The sequence below is a fragment of the Asterias rubens genome, chromosome 6 (assembly GCF_902459465.1).
Source record: "Asterias rubens chromosome 6, eAstRub1.3, whole genome shotgun sequence".
In the NCBI taxonomy this organism is placed as follows: Eukaryota; Metazoa; Echinodermata; class Asteroidea; order Forcipulatida; family Asteriidae; genus Asterias; species Asterias rubens.
This window is the reverse complement of record NC_047067.1, coordinates 3,898,483-3,918,989: the sequence shown is the minus strand read 5'-3', so window position 1 is coordinate 3,918,989 and position 20,507 is coordinate 3,898,483. Positions and strand designations below refer to the sequence as shown.

Here is a 20,507-nt window from a genome sequence, read left to right as displayed (position 1 = left end):
CGTCTCGATTGTTTCGTCACCGTTTTTCCTGTAAGATGGCGGCTGGATGACGTCAATGCATAAGGTATATAGGAGGTACAGTTGCAGGCGTATACACACTGGGTGTGTGTGTGAGGGAACAGGGGAGCGTGTAATGCCTGAACACTAATCTGCCCCCACCCTGAAAACACAATAGTCTTAAACGAAATAGAAGTATTTTGTAGCAACAACTACTTCGCTCATGAACTTCATACCACAGTGCTTCAGAACAACCACAAGAAAACGGATTCAAAATGGTGGCCATTTTTAAAACTAAGATGGCCGCCATCTGCAGCACCTCTCTTTTTGCTGATATGATTCGTCTTGTTTCTTGGGATCGCAATTAAGTCTCTAGCTACAGATGGCACATTCTACTTCAAATCCAACTGAACATAAAATGTCGTCAATTCGGTAAGCTCCCTGACTTTAAAGGTCACTGTTGATTCAGCGCCGATTTGAAGTAAAAACACACAAAAAACACAGAATGCTTTTTATAATCAAGTTGACAAGGCTGTTCCAGGGGCATGGCGTGAAAAAAGGGCGTCATTGATTTCGTATAATAGATATTCTTTAAAAAAAAATGCTATGTAGAGCCAGATGCATGTTGTTTGTGACGCTACGTGTTGCAGCTGTGCAAGTGAAAAGTTGAATACTTTTACAGGTTCAAATGGACAGTTTGCTGATAATGTCCAACAGTTACTAACAAGGCTACCAACGTTAGTATTATTTATGAATGGCATTTTGAAATGAATTCAACCATGGATGGATTTTATACCAATTTATTCAATCACTTTTGAGTCTTTTCACGGTTGTTGTTGTTGTTGGTATAGTAAGGGTTTCCTGGCAAATTTCAACTAGACAAAGTCCTTTCATTCAATCTCGTTTGAAAATTAATGCTCCGTTGAATCAGCATACAAAAGTCAAAAGGAGTAAATTACATTTCACCAGTTTAGTATTAACTGGTCAAAAATAAGCTCAGTCGGTTTCGTATAAGCAAGCAGCATGACCTGGTCAACCATTCAATTTCATCAAGTGTAGGTAGTGGAAATTCAACTGAAGGATGGTCAAGGTGTAGTCTTGCCCATGAATGAAATAAAATTAATGAAAAGAATCTGAACGAAAAAAAAAAAGAAATCAAGTTTGCACAAAAATCAAAATTGAATGCACCAATACACCATAGCTCTTTTGAATATTTCTTTTGAATTATTAGGAACTTCGTGCATTTGAATGCGTGTTGATTGATGAAGTTGGTCTGCAAAACCTATTTCGGGGTTTGCGTTTTTGTGTGTCTGAATTGAGCTGCCCAGCGTGGCTGTCGGTTGGATACTGCACACATCTCTTCTGTGGGGATTTTTGTCGGGTCCTTTATCGGAATGAAATCGTGATTCATAATGGTCAGAATCTTGTCCCCATTGGCTTTTCCAGCAACGGTTCTTCTATTTGTATTTGTTCGGAGCGTAACACATCTTGTTTTTATGTTTTGTTTGTAAATTTGTAGCCGTAATAGAACATTCTGTACTCGTTGTTCAAATAACGCAAATTATTCATAGCAATGCTTACGGGGTTTTTTTTTCTTCTTCCTTTTTTCCTTTATTTTTTAATAGCCCGCTTCCTGCCTTCCAGCGACGGGTGTCTTCATTATCGAATGTTTTTCGTGTGCAGTTTAGACAGATGCCACAATTTTGTCATTGAATACTTCATTCCAGGTCGGCTTAAATCAAGTGCTGGTGCCAGACGGATATTGGTTATTATTTAGAACCTTTTGTTATTGAATATTTCATAGCTGTTTACAACAGATTAAATATATTTGAATCGAAATCGGTTATATTTTTGGGTCTATTTTCGGCCAGCAAATACCCTCACACAAAGACAACTAACCTTCCTTTTGTATTTCCGACAGATGGATTTCAAAGTTGAACAATAACGAATCAATTACAAAATTGATTTATAAAACCGCTTATAGATATTGACTTTATCAAATTCGGTATTGTTTGAAAATCGAGAGTAAATCTAGAGAGTGCCATTTGACATCGGGAGTCGCCGGTGATCACATGCCAGCAGAATTTTCAATTTCAAAATCATCAAGTCGGGTAAGTTACGTTTCCTTACCATGCCTTTAAAAGCAGTGGACACTGTTGGTATTTACTCAAAATAATTATTATCATAAAACCTGACTTAGTAACGAGTAATGGGGAGAGGTTGGTAGTATAAAAGAATGTGAGAAACGGCTCCCTCTGAAGTGACGTAGTTTTCGAGAAAGGAGTAATTTTCCACGAACTTGATTTCGAGACCTCAGAATTAGAACTTGAGGTCCCGAAATCAACCATCATAAACGCACACAACTTCGTATGACAAGGGTGTTTTTTCTTTCATTGTTATCTTTATCTCGCAACTTCGAAGACCAATTGAGCTCAAGTTTTCATACGTTTGTTACTTTATGCATATGTTGAGATACACCAAGTGAAAAGACTGGTCTTTGACAATTACCAATAGTGTCTAGTGTCTTTAAAATTCGTTTTTCTAATTCAAGTGAGGTATGGATTGGTATTTGTCAACGTTGTAATGATAAGGACGAACTGATAAAAGAAAAAACAAGTTTTTTTGACCGTGTTAGCCCCAATAACGTCGAGTCCATCCACGTTCCACGAGGTGACAAGGGGCGCTAATCGCATCTCTGGCCTTTCAACGCCAGCTTTCCAAGGGACTCCACGAAGTTTCCAAAAGTCGCCCAAGGCGATTTACGTATGATCAAACTTTTTAACATACTTGTATTTATTTCTAATCAAAATGGGTATTTCAGGCGAAACAGTTATGCAAGATGCTTACCATCTTTATAACATGGAGGCTTTATGTGAATATTGCACAATTTGTTTCGGATAATTACTAAGACATTACCCTACCGAAAAATTAACAATGATCTTTATTCAATTAATTAGTTTCCAAACGCTATACATTTTTTAATTAAGTTGTCTAAAGTCTACAAATGAATCATTTCGACACATATACTGACTCCAATTTCCTTCCCTTACCTTGATAAGCATGCTTCTGTGTGACTTTTATTTACCTATTACTGTGCCACATTTGTAAACAGTAAACAATCGATCTCCACAACAAATTTTGTCACAATTTTCTCCCTCATAATGTGTTTTTAAAACTTGAAAAGCGATTGATGAATGCGAAATTTCACTTTGACATTTTGCCGACTTCACAATACATACAGCTAGATAGCTTTGGTATGAATATCTATAAGGTTTTCGGTACATACGCGACAAACCTTAAAAAAAAAAAAACTACTAACTTGAACCCCGCTATAAGGCTAAACAAGCGGCTCAAGTGGGTGATGTGTTTCGAATATGAATCTACAATCAGATGTCAAAAGTTTGAAATGCCAAAAAACCGGCCCCAAGTGAACGGCTCAGAAATACTACTGCACTAAAAAAGGATAACAAAACTACGCTCAAGGTTCTAAAAGCCCAATGCGTTTCTCGACAAGAATTTAGGTGCCGCGACACCTCGAGTCTTGTCGGTCCCCGAACACATGTCGGTCCCCGAAATACCACTCTAGACCAAACGGAATACAACTGTATCATCAGTGTTCCCAAAACCCATTAAGCAAGACTCCAAAAGCACATTAGTGTCCTCGCAAAAACCCTTTCCAACTGTATTTATCGAGTTGATGTTTAGAGCTTGGGTAAAACCACATACAAAAAATCGCTGTTGGTTTTAAAGTTGCGAATGCTGAGAGTAACAAGGTTGCAACGCAAACCTTACCTACTTAAACTCAAACCATGCGGTTTCAAATCCTATTTAATAGGCTACTGATGATAGCTTTTAAAAGAGTTTGACTGTAAGTTATACAGATATTCTGTTTACATTTGAAAATTGAAATTGCGATATTCACTATTAAGTTTTCAGGTAAAGAAGACCTGGGATTTTGAGTGAAGGTGATTCCGCTCCAAGATGGCTAAAATCACACTACTTGTGGTTCTTCTAGTGAGTGTTCTCCCTGCGATTGCAAGGAAAGGTAAGTACACTTTTATGTTGAAACGGCACTGTAGATTAGGGCCCAATTTCATAGAGCTCATTAAGCAGGGACTATTGCTGATTAATTTTCTGCTGAGCAAAATTGAGCGGGATACCGATCAGAAATTGTACATACGACATGGAAATTTAGCTGGTAACCTTATTCTGGTAGGCAAACTCTAATTATGCTTAGCTGCTAACAGCAGCTCTATATGAAAGTGGCCCCCAAAATACAACTGGATATTCTTCTTGGATAACAGACTCTACAATCGAATCAAAATCTATAAACAAATTTTGGAAATCTTGGTTCCCAACAAGATATTCGTGAGCAAGGGAAACTCTGAACAAAATATTTCCCATTCAAAACACAGACTAAAATGTTTACGTTACCTTCCATACACGTCCCGGCCATAACATTTTTGGTGTAGCGGCTTTCACACAATACCCTGAGGGAATAATGAATACAAGACTTAATTTTTAAAAAGCAGTAACGGACAAGAACTGACTATGGTCATGAGTCAATGGTTATTTGTTTCAATGTTAATTATATTTAACCACAAACAAAACTTATGCAGTTGCTTACCGTAAATTTACCCAACAATTGATCTTAAGAGTACATTTCAACTGACGATGACTGTAGAGCAAGCTAGTTGACACATTGAGACCCAATTAATACTCATATCACGGTACTGAAAAAAATAGTCCACTCAATCCACTACTGCAGATGTAGCAGACTTTCTAGTTTTCGCCCAGGTGCGAGTTTAAAAAAAAAAGCGGGCAAAGTTCTTTTCAAAACTAAGAAGTCTCCAGAAATCCGAAAATCTACTCGGCGGTATAGTAGAGTATAAAGCAACACAAGTTCTCAAAATAACAACTTCTAAGTCGACACACATATTGTGTTAACGCTACCCAAATATAATATGTATAGTTATGTGTACTTAGTATTTAATGGTGGTTTAAATATAATTCGTACAGATCAAAGTTACAAGTGCAACTTTCTGGAGTCCAATGGCGACGGGGCATACGTCTTTGATGATAAGCAACTGAACGGGGGAAAGTTTTCAGTCTCCTTCAATGTAATTGCGAACAGAGATGTTCGTATTGCGCTATCGCCTATTAAAGAGGAACACAACAGCATGATTGTCATATGTGAGTAGTCTGTGTACACTAATTGTTGTTCGGGGTTTTGGTGTTGTTGTTGTTGTTGTTGCTGTTTTTGTTGTTGTCATAATTGTGTTTCTATAATTTGAGTTTCATCGTGGCCTCAAAGTGTGTTTTTTCTTTTTCTTTTTGCCAAGTCCTCAAGTTTTGTTTTTGTTAACCAATCCGTAAAAACATACAAGGAAGCATTTTCCATCGCTGGTCCCCGCATCTGGAACTCACTCCCAACTAATACCCGGAATGCTTCTTCTATAGAACAGTTTAAAGACACTGGAAACTATTGGAATTGTCAAAGACCAGTCATCTCACTTCTCAACATATATGCACAAAATAACAAACCTGTGAAAATTTGAGCTCAATATTGGTCGTCAAAGTTGTGAGATAACTAATGAAAGAAAAAACACCATTGCCACACGAAGTTGTGTGCTTTCAGATGCTTGATTTCGAGACCTCAAATTCTAAATCTGAGGTCTCGAAATCAAATTCGTGGAAAATTACTTCTTTCTCGAAAACTACGTCGCTTCAGAGGGAGCAGTTGCTCACAATGTTTTATACTATCAACCTCTCCCCATCACTCGTTGCCAAGTAAGGTTTTATGCTAATATTTATTTTGAGTAATTACCAATAGTTATTATTTATTATGACCATCATCGTTTATGAAATCCATTTCTATAACATTTGTGTCTAAGTTGAAACTTATACCTATAACATGTCTCACATCGAGTCATCGGGCCATACCAGCAATGTGCCGTCCGTTTACATGTAATTTTTTTTAATTTGTTAGTGGTATGCACACATAATTATGTTAATTTTCATGAAATTTTGTTCAAGGACTGTCATTTCAATTACCTAAAGATGGAAATACGGTCAGAAACTTGAATGTTATAGGTTCACTGTGATTTCAGAAGGAACTTCGACACACAACGTCTATACCATGCAGGCTGAACATCAGATGTGACGTCACACTTCATCCGAGACGTCACATTCATTTCTCAAGAAGATACGCAGTCAAATCCTACATTTATGCAAGCACGTACTGTACATAATGTGGACACACTGCATGTAGACAATCCTAACCGAAAGTAAGCTTTCAATATCTGTGGTTTGATTGGTCCAGGTGATGTTTATCAGCTGCACCCCCATCACCTCGGACCAATCAAACACAGACATGGAAAGCTTACGTCGCTTCACGATCATCCAATGACATCATTATAGCCATTGAAATCACTGGTACTGAAGCGAAAGTATCGGTCTGTATCCTTGCGGATAAAGACAGGGGACAGTCTACAATGATAAAGGTCTTCGGCTCGGTACTTTGGATACACCGCATAGGGTTAATAGATTTTGGACACGGCTTCCAACTTCGGCTAGAGCTACGGTTAGATTGCGCTTGTCTGCATAGTCTTTAACACTGGCAGTACGCTAATCTAGTCGCTATTTCGGAGACGGCTTTTAAATCAGAGTACTCAGTATGCGGAACTGGGAACTCGACCCCGACACTGCGTACCATAGTTGTTTACTTACTAATATTAGTCACACCAGTCGATCAATTAAATGTCTTCATTAATTTTTTTTTTTTTTTTTGAATTTGTTGGTGTTTATGTTGTTTTTTCTCATTTGTGTACCTTGTTGGTAAGAAGGTTGGCAGAGTGTTTCGCTGTTCAAAAAAGCACCACGTGCTGCAATTTAACCTACCCTCAAGGTTTAACCAAATAATTGTTTAACCAAATAATTTAACCAAATAATTGTTTAACCAAATAATTGTTTAACCAAAACTATTGCAGTACCCTTAAATGCTATGTAGTGGCCTGTAGGGCAATGCGCGCTAGCTCCCCTCAAACCCAGGTATTTATCAGAGCACGTCCTGATTTGGATCCTCCCGCCAAAACAAGTCACTCTCTTGTCCGAGTGGCGCAAGTTTCGCTCTTTACGAGTGAAAGTCAATCAGTGTCACTCTATCTGAGTGAAAGTGGAGCGAAATTTACTCTAAATAGAGTTGTCCGCCATATGGCTCTTCGCAAGAGTGGTAATGGCGGACAAAACGAGTGTTTTTCACTACGTTCCTTAGGAACCAAAGTAAGTTAAACCCTTTCTATTACTGGGTCCATAACTAATCTGTAGTTCCTAGAAAATAATGAAAGGTTACTTTGGTGTCTCATATCCCATCGTAGTCCCATTCACGTAGTTCAAACAGTGGCCTACGAATTTGAAGTAGCGCACAGAGCCTCGTACATACCTGTGTTCCGTCAAGCACTCGCCTGGACGAGATCCAAACTTCAAAATGAACAAAATCGATCGTTGTTCCACTCTGCTAAATAAACTTCCATGACAACTATGATAAATAATACATATTCAATTAAAAAAAATCCCGATAAAATGTGTACGTATAAATCAAACCTGTCCTTATCCTTGCTGATAAGACTGGTAGACTGGTAAAGACAGATATTAGTTTTACGAAACTTGGATTTGGTATACATTTTTGAAACTGCGTGTATACACGCGTGTAAAGACTGTACATTTTCGTCAGTGTGAATGGGGTGAGAGGTCAAAGGTACATCTGGTATGCGTTTAATATTCACGGGCCTCAAAGGGTGACGTAAGGTGTCCAGGCTACCACTAGCAAAATTACACTCATTTGCTTTACACAGCTGAAGGTGCCATACAATGTGCACAACATAATGGAGGCATACCATACTATATCTTTGGATAAGGTCACACCCCTACACAACCATCATCACCACCCGCCCCCTCGTGAAATTGGTTCCTGCTATACGCCACTCTTACAAAGTGAAGTCTATAATATGCCACAAAACGTGTTTTGTATAATGTAATACAGATCGGGTTTTTTTTCCTTTTTTTGTTCATTTCTTTTCAGTCAAGTAACAAAAAAGGCCATTGTTGATGAGATTTTTCTTTTTAATCCCGAAAAGCTATTGGTGGACCCAATAACGACGACTCCACCATAGGAAAGTCGGATGGTACGATATTATCCGAGTACCTAATGACAACTGGCTCCCGGGAGAGTGAACTCCAATGCTTGACAACTTGCATGAACAACTACTGGATCTGCTATGAAGATAACATGTAAGTAACATTTTTGGAAATCAATTTTGGCTATTATTAATGAATGAGAAGGTTGTTGGAGAAGAATTTTTTTTTTTATCGGTCACGTGATGTGGGTGATGCTTGTTATTCGTTTACTCGTCAACGGTACGGGTTGTGCGTCAAATACTTTGAATTACGAATGTGGAAGGCGCAACTAAAAAAAATAAAACTTGCAGACAATGGCTTCGTGTTCACTTTTGACATGTCAAAATAAATAGCAAAGCCGTTTAAAAGGGCAGGTTCAACTTTGTAAACATGTCTTTGTATAAATAGGTTTATATAATAATGTAAAAATACAAAGCATTTATATAGCGCTCTAAAGTAACAAAAGGTGACGATGTAACAACTATGGTTCTCCACATATATTTATAAATATTAAATGTTATGACGTCACCATCCCGAACAAAGTTCGGTTTCATCTATGCACTAAGATCAAAGAGCCCGGTAAGCCTGTAACCTGTTTTTTCTTCTTTATGAGTACATTAGTCTATGTACTTTAAGTTGGACCAAAAACACAATGTCCACAGATTTACACTAAACTTACACAGTTTGAAGATAATGATGGTAGAAAGCTTCCCTGAAAGTATTAGTTGCTAAAGTGCTGTAATTTTGGAGAAATAAGTAAAACAATGTCATGAAAATAGTTTTCGTCTCAGTGATCATCGAAAGGTATTTTAGCATGTATAAACGTATATTCATGACATTGTTTTACTCATTTCTCAAAAACTACAGCACCTCAGCAACTAATATTTTTAGATACAATTTCTACGGTCATTATCTTCAAACGGTGTATGTTTAATGTAAATCTGTGGACACTGTGTTTTGTGTTACAAAAAGTACCCAAATCCTTTAAAGCTGTACCTAAAAGGTTACATCAACACTTGATGACGTCATCGTTTTTTTTAATAAAACATATCCCAGGCTTTATCTTGGCCTGTTGGTATGTTTAATTAAATCTTCTAAAACTGTTGCTTCTCAAACCTTGTGCGTGACATTATGTTGTACATTATTTTGTACATTTGTTTGTTCCCAATAGTAGTAAGAGGTAGAAATTAAAATAGAATATAACAAGTTATAGGCCTATGATTATGTTTATGTTATAAGAACGGCACGTCCGAGTTGTGCAAAAAAACATCGTTGTCTAACAACATGAAACATTTTAAACCAGTAGTTCGGTGGATGCACGATTTCACAAAAACAAATCTTTGACGTAAGAATACCACAGTTTCGCTCGGCCCCAGCGGCCAATCTATCCAGGACCGCTGGGATGGGCTAATCGCTTGCACATATTCTTGTTCAGGAAGTACGTCATGCGTACAGTGCATAGAAATATGGTGCAGTGTGAGTGTGATGCATGATGGGACTGCGCATTATTAAACCAATGTGCTTGCATGATACGTTTGCCTATCCCAGCGCCTTTGGTTAAAGCAAGGCGCTGGGAACGAGCGAATACCACATCCACAGAGACCAGTTGGAGGACGCTGGAGGGCGGCTCTGTGACGAGCAGAGCAGAGCCGTATATTGGGAGAGTTGCGACAACTTGCGATTAGAAGCCATCTTGTTCCAAAGAAACGCATGGGCGAACATGGGTGCCAGACTAGTCTGCCCATTGGGTTGTGCTGCATTTGGAGACAACATGGCGCCCAGCAACCACGTGACCAAAGAAAAGTGGTCCCTCCATAACTTAACTTAAATGCAAAAAGCCATCAGCCATCATTTGATAACATCTACTACGATAATCTTCTTTTGTAACCTCTTTGTATAAAAAGGCTCAATGTTGGACGGGGCGGTGAGATCGAACCGTTCCTAAAGTACTCTGTCGATGCGGCATCGTCATTCGATCCAGGGTATGTAGGCTTTTCGACAGGAAGCGGCGTTGGAATGTTCGGGAACATCCAAGCCTATGAATCATGCGCAGGTAAATTTGGAACATGCGGTTACTTAGCCTCGTCTCCATCATTTATGACAATACAAGGTATACTGTCCAATATCCAATACCGATGTACAATGTAGACATTCACTGTACAAACCTACGGGAATGTCCATCATCCAATATCGATGCCCAAGGTAAATATTCACTGTAAAAACCAACATGAATGCCCAACATTGTTATTATTACTATCCAATATCGATAAACAAGGTAGACATTCACTGTACAAACCCACGGGAATGTCCAATATCCAATATCGATGTACAATTATAGACTTTCGCTGTACAAACCTACGATGATGTCCAGAATCCAATACCGAAAAAGCAATATCGATATTCGCTGTACACACAGTCAAATGTCCAATAACCTATATTAAACTAACTTTGCAGTCATCATTCGTGTATAATGTTCTTTGATATTGTTACTTACTTTTTGAAATATAGAACATGTCAGTATAAACCATATCAGTTTTTTGTTGTTTTTTTTTTTTTTTTTTGCAGATCGACAAGAGAACCCAAGTGAGTGTTATTTTATTTTGTATTAACTAAATAATTGACATCTTAGCTCAAGTTGATGTATGTCACAACAAATAACACTGACTTGTATCTTTATCAGTTACCCGTCTGGGCACTTGTTGTAGCAATATTCTGCAAATGAACCCAAGCTTGGTTGTCGGTTGTGCTATTGTTACAAGGGGTCCGCAGATGATCAGTTTTTGATGTGACAAACGAACACCGTTTTCACACACTTACTTGGTCTACTGCATAACTATCTTTTAATAATGTAAATTATAAATAACTACACCCAGGCTGTTTCCAAAGATGTTCGTAATACTCAGATTCATTAATAATGTTTATGTCTTTCTTACGGCAGCAATGACATCAACACTTCAACCAAGTAAGTATTTGAAATCTTATTGTTAACAGTTACCTGTTATGTTTAAAATTGAGATACTGTTTATAACCAGTGTAACAAAAAAATTACTGCATCAAAACAAAACAACTGACATTTCTGTAGCTTTGTGATTAATTTGTACAATCCTGCGTACAATCTTTGAACAGTTATCGTGCTAAGGTACCGACAGTTAAGCACCTTTGGAAAAGAATGATTTATTTTGTATAATATTATGACTGTTTTGATGCAAAGTGAAATAAAGGAGTTCAAAATAAGACGACTGTATTATCAATGAATTATCTTATGTTAAAGGAAGCTGTGCAACTATTGACTGCGGGGACGTGACGTGCGAATGGGGTTTCAAGAAAAATGCCGAAGGATGCATGACTTGTGAATGCAAAAGTAAGAACATTGTTTTTATTTAACAAAGCCAAAAATCTTTCTGTTATTAATATTGTTGTGAAATCATTTTTTTTTTTTTTTACAGATTTGTAGGATCGGTTTCTTGTAACTGCTGCAAATTTAAATCAAACAGCGTCGGAATTTGAAAATTTACATTATTTATGTCATTGTTTCTGATATGCAATGATCATTTGTAACATAACATTTGCATGGGGGGTCGATGTCAACTTACACGCTCATAGCGACTCAAGCACCCCCCCCCCCCAAGCCCAAGCCCAAGCTTTCAACATTTTGAACATGTTTAACAGAATTCTCAGCGCACCTATGTAAACCCCTACGAACAGCCTAACTATAATATTACAACTTATGCCAAATGGGTCACGAATGAATGACAACTTACACGAATGTACACCAATGTTCCCAAAATGATGTGCACACTTTTAGCTCTATCGCAACAGTGTTGTAGCAGGGCCAAAGAGATCAAGATCAGGGACAATATGATTGAACAGAAGGTTCAGAACGTCGATATGATGATATGCTTGGGACTTAATCGCTCAGTGGTGTATACAGACTGTACTTATCGTACTTGTTGACGTGCAACTAGTGTTCATAGGTTCTGGAGGTACGTCGGCCGGTCGACCACGTCAGAGCCAATGAACAGCTCTCCCTGCTGGGTAGCTACACCCACAATTTACATACACGACGAACGTTGCACAGGTTTCCTTTATTCTGATTCATTACAGCAGAATATTAGCGCGGTTAGCTTACCCCCCGGTAAGCTAACCGCGCTATTCAAAGGCGAATGAATAGACTGTGTGCTCGTGACAGACCGGGTACGTGTATGGCTATCATGCTTACTACACGACACGTTTACGGGCAGTGTAAAATTGTTCGTTTACGGGCATGTTCGGATGAAAGTATCACAAAAACAACGAGACATTTGCTACGTAACAAATACTGGGGTTTAGGTTGGAACCCAAACAAATTCATATGCCATTTGCTTAGTTTGATCGAAAACCCTAACAGATTTAATTTAACTTGCTGGTTGGCCCATAAGAAAAGATCACAGTGGGTCATTATCTGGACTTAGGCGTCAAGTGTATAGTAAGGTGCAAAGATACTTCAAATGTTCTTAATTAAAGGTCAAAGAAGGGTCACATTTTAAAACGTGCCGTAAGTTATATGAAGGGACGCATATTACTAATCCTTGAATAATGGTTTAGACTGCAGAAGATATGATTTTTAAATAATGAAAGATGTATCATTTAGTTCTTGACTGGGCACAAGTTCTTTTAACGTGGGGCGAAACCCCATCAACAGTCCTTAACCGCTTTTATATTTATTTTCTCATTTTTCTTTCTCACATTTCCGTACCACTATGTATAAGAATGAACTTTCCACGAGAGGGCGTTACAAAAGTAAATTGTGAGAACTATTGTTGATTTATTTATTTATTTATTTATTTTTTATTGGGGGGGGGGGGTTACAAAAGTATCATTGACAGCGTATAAAGTTGACTAAATATTATCACAAGAGGCACTACACAAGTTTCCCATTGAACTTAACGAAGTCATCGATTGCCTCGAACGTGATACTCTCTGGTATAGGTAAAATTGACGTGGTCATGATGCCATGTTGTTTATGTTCAGATTTAGACGACACGCTTTAATTTTGCATATTGGGTTGTGTTGTTTGCAACTGTAGTCCCTGATATTGGAACATCACAAGTTGTACGTGCAGCCTTAGAATAATAAAAACAAATTAAGTTGGAAGCATAATACGAGACTAATCATAACAATAATAAGGGAATCAATGTGTGGTGAAGAGGTTTTCAACTAGTGGTTTAATCCCAACGAAGTCGAGGTAAATTATCAAGAACCAGGCCTCGGCGGGTTTAAACCACTAGTTGAAAACCGGTTCAACACACACTGATTCCCATTCATAAATACCTTTTCGTTAAAAAAAAAAAAACAACATCAACACTTTGAGTCAAAGAGTAAAATAAATGCAAAAATTATAATTGTTCAATGATTTCTTTCAACACAACACCCCTCCAGCTATGAAATGGTAAGGCCTTCCGCCACCCTCGGGTAAACAACTCCTTATAAGGGAATGCTGTGCGCGTCGCGCGTATCGCGTGATATGTGGCACAACTGTCCCGGCCGTTGCTCTCGACAAATAGGAATGAACGAACTCTTATAATCACACAGGTGCAAGCTCGCGTGTCACGCCCATGTTTCAACACTTTTTACTGGTCATAAACAAAGGTTTAAAAACATCTACGTGACGCGCTCTCCACCAATAGGAGTAGCGAAACTGTCCGAGGTATTTATGAATAATATTTTTAAAATAGCCATGAAACATCTTTTTAAAAATCTCAACGAAAACGAAGGTAGTTTCTGCGGTCGGCCGACACTCTAAATAAAAATCTCAAGAGCGGCTCAGGATGCCTGCTCTGCTAAATTGTATAGCTTCCTGTTCGTACCGGAAGTAAGTAGAGAGTGGGGTCGTGTTTTCAAAAAAATTTTTTTGTATACTATAAGCAACCTGATGGCACAAAATTGTTAGCCTTTGACGTAAATCAGACGACGTCCGTTTTTAAATAGAAAACTTAGACGTTAATTCACACATGTTGACGTCACATGTTTTTTACACTGAGATTTTTGTATAAGCTGCAATACGAGACATGTCATATTCAATAAAGATTGGTCTCAGAAGATGAGGTCACTTCAAAAGTATTTGGCAAATAGAATGGTATTTTAACAAACTTGTTCTTGTACACCCGACAGCATCTCCATGCAGTGGGCTGACGTGCTCTGAAACGTGTGCAAACGGCTACGAAGTCGACGACCATGGTTGCTTTACGTGTGACTGCAAAAGTGGTAAGAACCAACTTTCTGGTCGAGGCGAAATCAAAAACGGGGACCTTTTGCGGGTTATGAGCGACGCTGATTTCACTTGCGTGGATTGTTCGTATTCAACTCTTCTGCCTTAAAACCTCACTTCTAAAACAGATAATTTTATGAGTCAATATGACCCGCAATAAAATGGCCACAGAATAGGCTGAGATTATGCACCTTCTGGTCCATTGGATCCGGAATCAAAGTCAATTCAAATCTGAATTTTTGTAATTGCCAGAATGAAACAAGGTGACACGTAACTTTTTTCAAATTGACCTCTACAAGTGCCGTTCAGCCACTCCTACACAATCTCCTAACAAATATTTGTAACAGTGAATTAGTCTTTTTGTAGAAATGTTTTGAAAACTAGTTTAATGCATTAACAAATCTTTCTGGAATTGCTTTGTTTATGTAGTTTTCCCTTTTTTAATGCAGGACCATGTGACAGTCAGCCCTGTCAGAATGATGGATACTGCGTTTCAGAAGACGCTGATGAGTATCGATGCATCTGCGTAAACGGTTTCACTGGAACAAATTGTGAACGAGGTACGGAATGGTTTACTCTTAAATGACTTAAAAGAACAACCACATTGTCAAAACCCTGTGTGGAGCAATGGCAATTATGTTGACCATTGGTTATTTATATAAATCAACTAAACATCCTGTTGAGGCAGTGGACACTATTGGTAATACTCAAAATAGTCATTAGCATAAATCCTTTCATGGTAACGAGTAATGGGGAGAGGTTGGAGTAATGTAGTTTTCGAGAAAGAAGAAATTTGTAACAAATTTGATTTAAGACCTTAAGATTTAGAATGTGAGGTCTCGAAATCAAGCATCTAAAAAAACAAAACTTCATATATATCTCGCAGTTCGACGACCGATTTAGCTCAATTAGTTTTCACAGGTTTGTTATTTTATGCATATGTTGAGAAACACCAACTGTAAAGACTAGTCTTTGACAATTACCATAGTGGTCTTTAATGCAATAGTTGTAATCGTTCCTAACACTTTTGCTGATAGTCGTAACTGGGCGAAACTATTAATCGATGAAAATACTATTCCAGAAAGTTGTCTAAACTTTGTTCTTCTCAAGGGACGGATTGTGAAGCGTTGTTAAGTGAGTTTTCGTTATGCACTTTCAAGATGCGGCAAACTCTGCGGGCCATTTCCAGTTAATGTTCCGGAAACGGTTTTAAAATGCAAGCTGTGTGTTTAGAGGTTTTCGGACAGGCACGTTGACACATTATTTTATAAAGGTGATCCGGTTCCTTTGACGCACCGAAAACTTTCTTCTCCTGCAATTTTATGTTCCCGGAAAAAGGATTTGTTCAGTGTTGTTTTCCAAGTTGAGCAAAAAAGTGGAAATAGGGATTTGACTTGAACCAAGCCACATTTCGCTCACAACACCAACATCTCCTTTAAAATTCCAAATTATTATTACTACCTTTTCCGACAACCTTGAAGTTACGGGAAGCGGCCGCTATTCCCGTGTGGCTGCTTTGTTTCTAAATTACGCCCCATTTTCGTTGACACAGATGAGGTTCCGCCAACAATCGAGTGTCCCGCGAATATGGAATTCAACACGGACCAAGGTTCCGCATTTGCTACAGTCACTTACGAACTTCCCGAGGCTAGTGATAATGACGGAGAGCCGAGTATCGAATGTATCCCAGACTTCCTAACATTGGGTATAGGCGCAAATACAATCAAATGCAAAGCCGTTGATGCAGCCGGAAATGAAGCTAGCTGTGAATATACGATCACCGTGAAAGGTAAGAATGTGTAATGTTTATGTAATACTTGAAGTAAACAATGAAGTAAGACATAAGACTATGCTTATATAACTAGTGGATACTGAGCAGTAAATCTTGCCACAAAACTCAGCTCTTGGAAATGGCATACGGGGGAATATCAAACACCTCTTCAGTACAAATTGTAGAGAGTAGTAAAGTTTACAATAATTGTAGGTAATTTCTGACTAATTTAAGTGACAGTTTTATCAATATTTTTGGTAACACCAAGGGACTATTTTACTTTCACAAGTTATGAACGGTGTGTATGACTTGGGTTTTTTGTGGGGTTTTTTCACAATAAAAATGAACACACCATTAAGTATAACCTCGAAGAGTGCATCATTTGGACCCTGGGCAAATAAAGTCACCTGGAAGTGGTATTTTGTCAAAATAAAGTTGTTGTCACTAAAATAATGTGTTTTCATGAGTGGAATATGAATGAACGATTAACTAAGGTCAAAACAAATTAGTTTCTATGTTATTTACAAATTTGAAAAAAGCCCGACCCGAGAGGGCGCTGTTCGTGACGTCAAGCGAGGCGCTATGAATCGCATGCAGTGCCAACACAAAATAGTGACGCTTGGCGCAAGCTAAAAACATTCCCCCAAAGTTAAAACAAGACCTGATTTTTTAGTAGTTAGGCAAATGCTCTTTTAGGTTCGTTACTTCTATAATGTACCTTCTTCGACTTCCCCACTAACTGTACAAATTGTTGGGATGGCGTCATGTTTTAGAAAAGAACTTTTCTCTTCATGTCAAAATGTGTTGCGTATTCCGGATTGCTGCACAGCGTTTGGAAAGACGTCGGACCGGAACACTTTGCAAACTGACCCCATCTTTAGCTGCATCCAGCAGCAATACACCTGGTCGGCATTGCCGGGAAAATGCAAGAAAAAACTTTTTCGAAACGTTCAAAATCACGACTAGGACTTGAATGTACTGGCACGTACGTGTGTTCGATGTTCGATCGAGGCAAAGTCTGCCTCGATTGACGTCACAATAATTTGTTTTTTTAACATATAAATCGTTAAAAACAGCTAGTTCAGAAACATATACTCTGATGTTTGAAGAAACGAAAATTATATTTCCAGGTGACTTTAGGTTACTTTTTGTACAAGCTAGCTTCGTAAAAATAAGGTCCGGACCGTAAAGGAAGTTCGACACAGTTAAAGCTTATAGAACATCAGGTACTGAACGATCGTTTAAAAATATTCTTCAGCGTCGGTGTTGAACAGTACTCTATAAAAAATGAAAATAAAAAAAATAAAAAAAGGTGTTTTACTGATCGCTGAAAGGGTCAACTGAGTTGATGCGATGGTGTCCTGTTTGGATTTGACCTGGCCTTCTGTCTTTGTTTTGCGATAAGTAACCTGACGCCTTGGCCAAGACGAGCTGGCAGTGCTTAGCCCAGTGGTCCTAAATAAAGTTTGTTGTTTTGATGGATTGTATGAGGGAATGGGGTTGTCGAGTGATCACAGGATCTATTATGTGGCCATACGTGTGAGTAAGGGTGTTTACTATTTCAACGCGTTTACACTAGATCCCCCTACAAAGATCCAAGGAGGATCAGTCCCCGAAAGCGATATCAGCATTTTTGTGCCGCGTTCACACCTGAGTGTGATCTCATATTGATATCGCATAGTTAAACGGGAGTTCAGTTCAGCTGACAGCAGAGGTTACTGTGCGAGGTTATTGAAGGTTATTGAAATAACAGGGCCTCGACGAAAATTCAGACACAAAACTGACCAAACTGACAATAACTTCCCTATGTTATAACTGTATACAAAATGTATTGAAGAATAGTTTGTTTTAATGTTAAAAATAATTATGCTAAACGTTAGATGATGAACGGAAAAGACGGAGGACGCAAAGCGTGTGGGATGCATCCACAATCGCTGTGATTTTTGGGGGTTACCAGTGTCACACGAACTATGGGGTCGGGAACCAGTTCACGATAGAGTGCACATGCACAATGTATACAATCCCCATGTACATTACATCATGGAGGAAGATTACACAGCGTTGGCCGGATGTAAGCAGCTTATATTGCAGGACCTGATCTCGTTCTGTGTTCATACTTGGGTTTTTATTTTTTCCTCACAATGAAGGGAGGTCGAAAAGGAGGATCTGATCCCGATCCTGATCGCGTTCACATTAGCCGGTTACCTCCCTTTGATCGCCCTTTCGGGATAAGATCCTCCTTTGATCCTCCTCGCAGGATCAAGTGTGAACACGGTGTAAGGAAAGGTGTTGATTTGTTTGAACTGTTCCGGTCCTTTTGGGGCGTATAAAAACAATAAAGATATGTTAAAGACGCCTAATGCGAGAAACCTTCAGACAAGAGAACAATAAAGAAACAATGAGAGTAAGATACAAATTGCAAAGTAAGCAAATTACATTAGAAGCTTCAAACAAATGGGTTTTAACGGAGACTTAAAACATTGTAAAGAAGAAGCCTGGCGAATATGCACAGGATGACTATTTAAAACACCGCGTTTACACTTGATCCGGCAAGGTGAATCAGATCCACCAAGGTGAATCGAAGGTGAATCAACGCTAGTGTAAACGCACGGTGGATCAGGGTCAGACTCAACCTTTTGATCCACCCTTACTGCTCAATCAAAGGTGAGTCTGATCCACCGAGGTGAATCAACAAACAAGTGTAAACGCAACGCTGGATCAGACTCAGCAAATTGACCTACCGACTTCCTGTCAAACAGACAGCGCGGACGATTTGAAACAAAAAAAATGCAAAAAAATAGTAGTAAGCAACCGGTTCACCATAGCATGGATTGCAAACGTTGGTTATGCCATACCTCCATGGTTATGCAATGCAAGCCTCCCTTTGCGCTGGTTCCAACACGTCACAACAGCATTTGTGTGCACTCAAAGAGGACCAGTGACGATTTTAAAGGCTACCTGGCCTTTGCATCCCCTTGCAGGCCCATTGCTCGGCAACAAATGTGACCTAACCACGCTTTGATTGTTTTCCTTCTGTTTTTTTTTCCATTCATTTTTTTGGCACGGTGGTAATAATTGGCTTCTTTAGTTGACCTTTGACACAAGCAGTGTTGAACTTCCTTTCAACAAGCACGGGGAAAGGTGCATCGAGTAGCCTGATAACGGCTTGATTCACCTCGCTGGATCTGACTGCATTTTTTTACGACCGCGGATCACGATCCATTGTCGCGTTTACACCAGTGCTTAATCCGGCTCCGGTCACACTTTTAAACAGGATGTTTATTGGCAGTGACGTCACCGCTCCTCGGAAAGAGCTCAAGGGTCAAGATTTTAGCGCGCCATATTTTCGTCAAGGTACATGTACATCAACTTCTACTTGATGTAATTTTTTAAACATATTTTGATGTTGACATGTGCAATTCAGTTTTTTAACTGCGATTCATGTTTTAATAAACCATTTTTGAATTGAATTTAATTGAAACAAAGATAAATGACGGAGCGATCTGTAATAATTGGGGAAAAAGAAAAGTATTACGTGAAGATTCTTGTACTCGGCCGGAGCGTCGAGTAAATCAGTCTGGCACCAATTCAGTTGTAGCAATTGATCAGACATGTTATTATAATGTCGTTCAGGGAACCCGACATAATCTAGTTTTCGTACCCAAACGTTTGTGCATGTGCTCGATCCCGTTACATGGTGGCGTTGCAAATCATTTGTTCGAACACAATTACGAGAACGGGTGTACTTCTCAAACGAGCTATGGTTGTCAAGATTGTTGGGATATTTTAAAAAGATCACTCTCGAAAATCATGTTATTTACTCCTAAAACGTGTAAATGTTTCAGTCAACAATGACAATGGAGGTAGAATAGATAGCAACTTTAACCAAATACAGCAACAAGGCAAGCTCCGAAGGTAGCAATGTATGTATTTAGGGACGCTGAAAACAACAAAACGTTTCACACACGCACAGTCAATGTGCACTGTGCATGCCATCCATCACAACAACGAAGACGCTCACAAAATAATAAATCGGCGAAAAGAAAAGCGCGCCATTCCTAACGAAACCGGAAATGGTCTAATCCACCTTTGCGTTTACACTTGTATTTGAGTCCACATTGCCGGACCTCAATCCACAAATTGCCGGATTCAACCCTCCTCGAAAGGTAGATTGAAATTGCTGGATACGGACCCGGGTCTGGCCCGGCATTTTTGCGTTTACACTAGCCGTTAATCCACCTTGCCGGATTCGATCCGGGCTGATCCGGCTTTCGGGATCTTTCAAACATGGTCAGAACGCTTATCTCATGACCGAAA

At 38.9% G+C, this 20,507-nt stretch overlaps 1 protein-coding gene across 1 annotated transcript in view; it reads left to right on the top strand.

Annotated features, from left to right (window-relative positions):
* Nucleotides 1-3,926: 3,926 nt before the first annotated feature.
* The window catches only part of LOC117291286 (hyalin-like), a gene marked incomplete in the record, with an annotated part of 39,822 nt that continues 23,241 nt past the window's right edge, over nucleotides 3,927-20,507 (top strand). Inside the window, 10 exon segments of the mRNA XM_033772920.1 lie at nucleotides 3,927-4,042; nucleotides 5,017-5,190; nucleotides 8,133-8,286; nucleotides 10,077-10,225; nucleotides 10,738-10,755; nucleotides 11,111-11,134; nucleotides 11,444-11,533; nucleotides 14,323-14,415; nucleotides 14,869-14,979; nucleotides 15,972-16,207. Of these exon segments, the coding sequence (XP_033628811.1) occupies nucleotides 3,979-4,042; nucleotides 5,017-5,190; nucleotides 8,133-8,286; nucleotides 10,077-10,225; nucleotides 10,738-10,755; nucleotides 11,111-11,134; nucleotides 11,444-11,533; nucleotides 14,323-14,415; nucleotides 14,869-14,979; nucleotides 15,972-16,207 (1,113 nt within the window).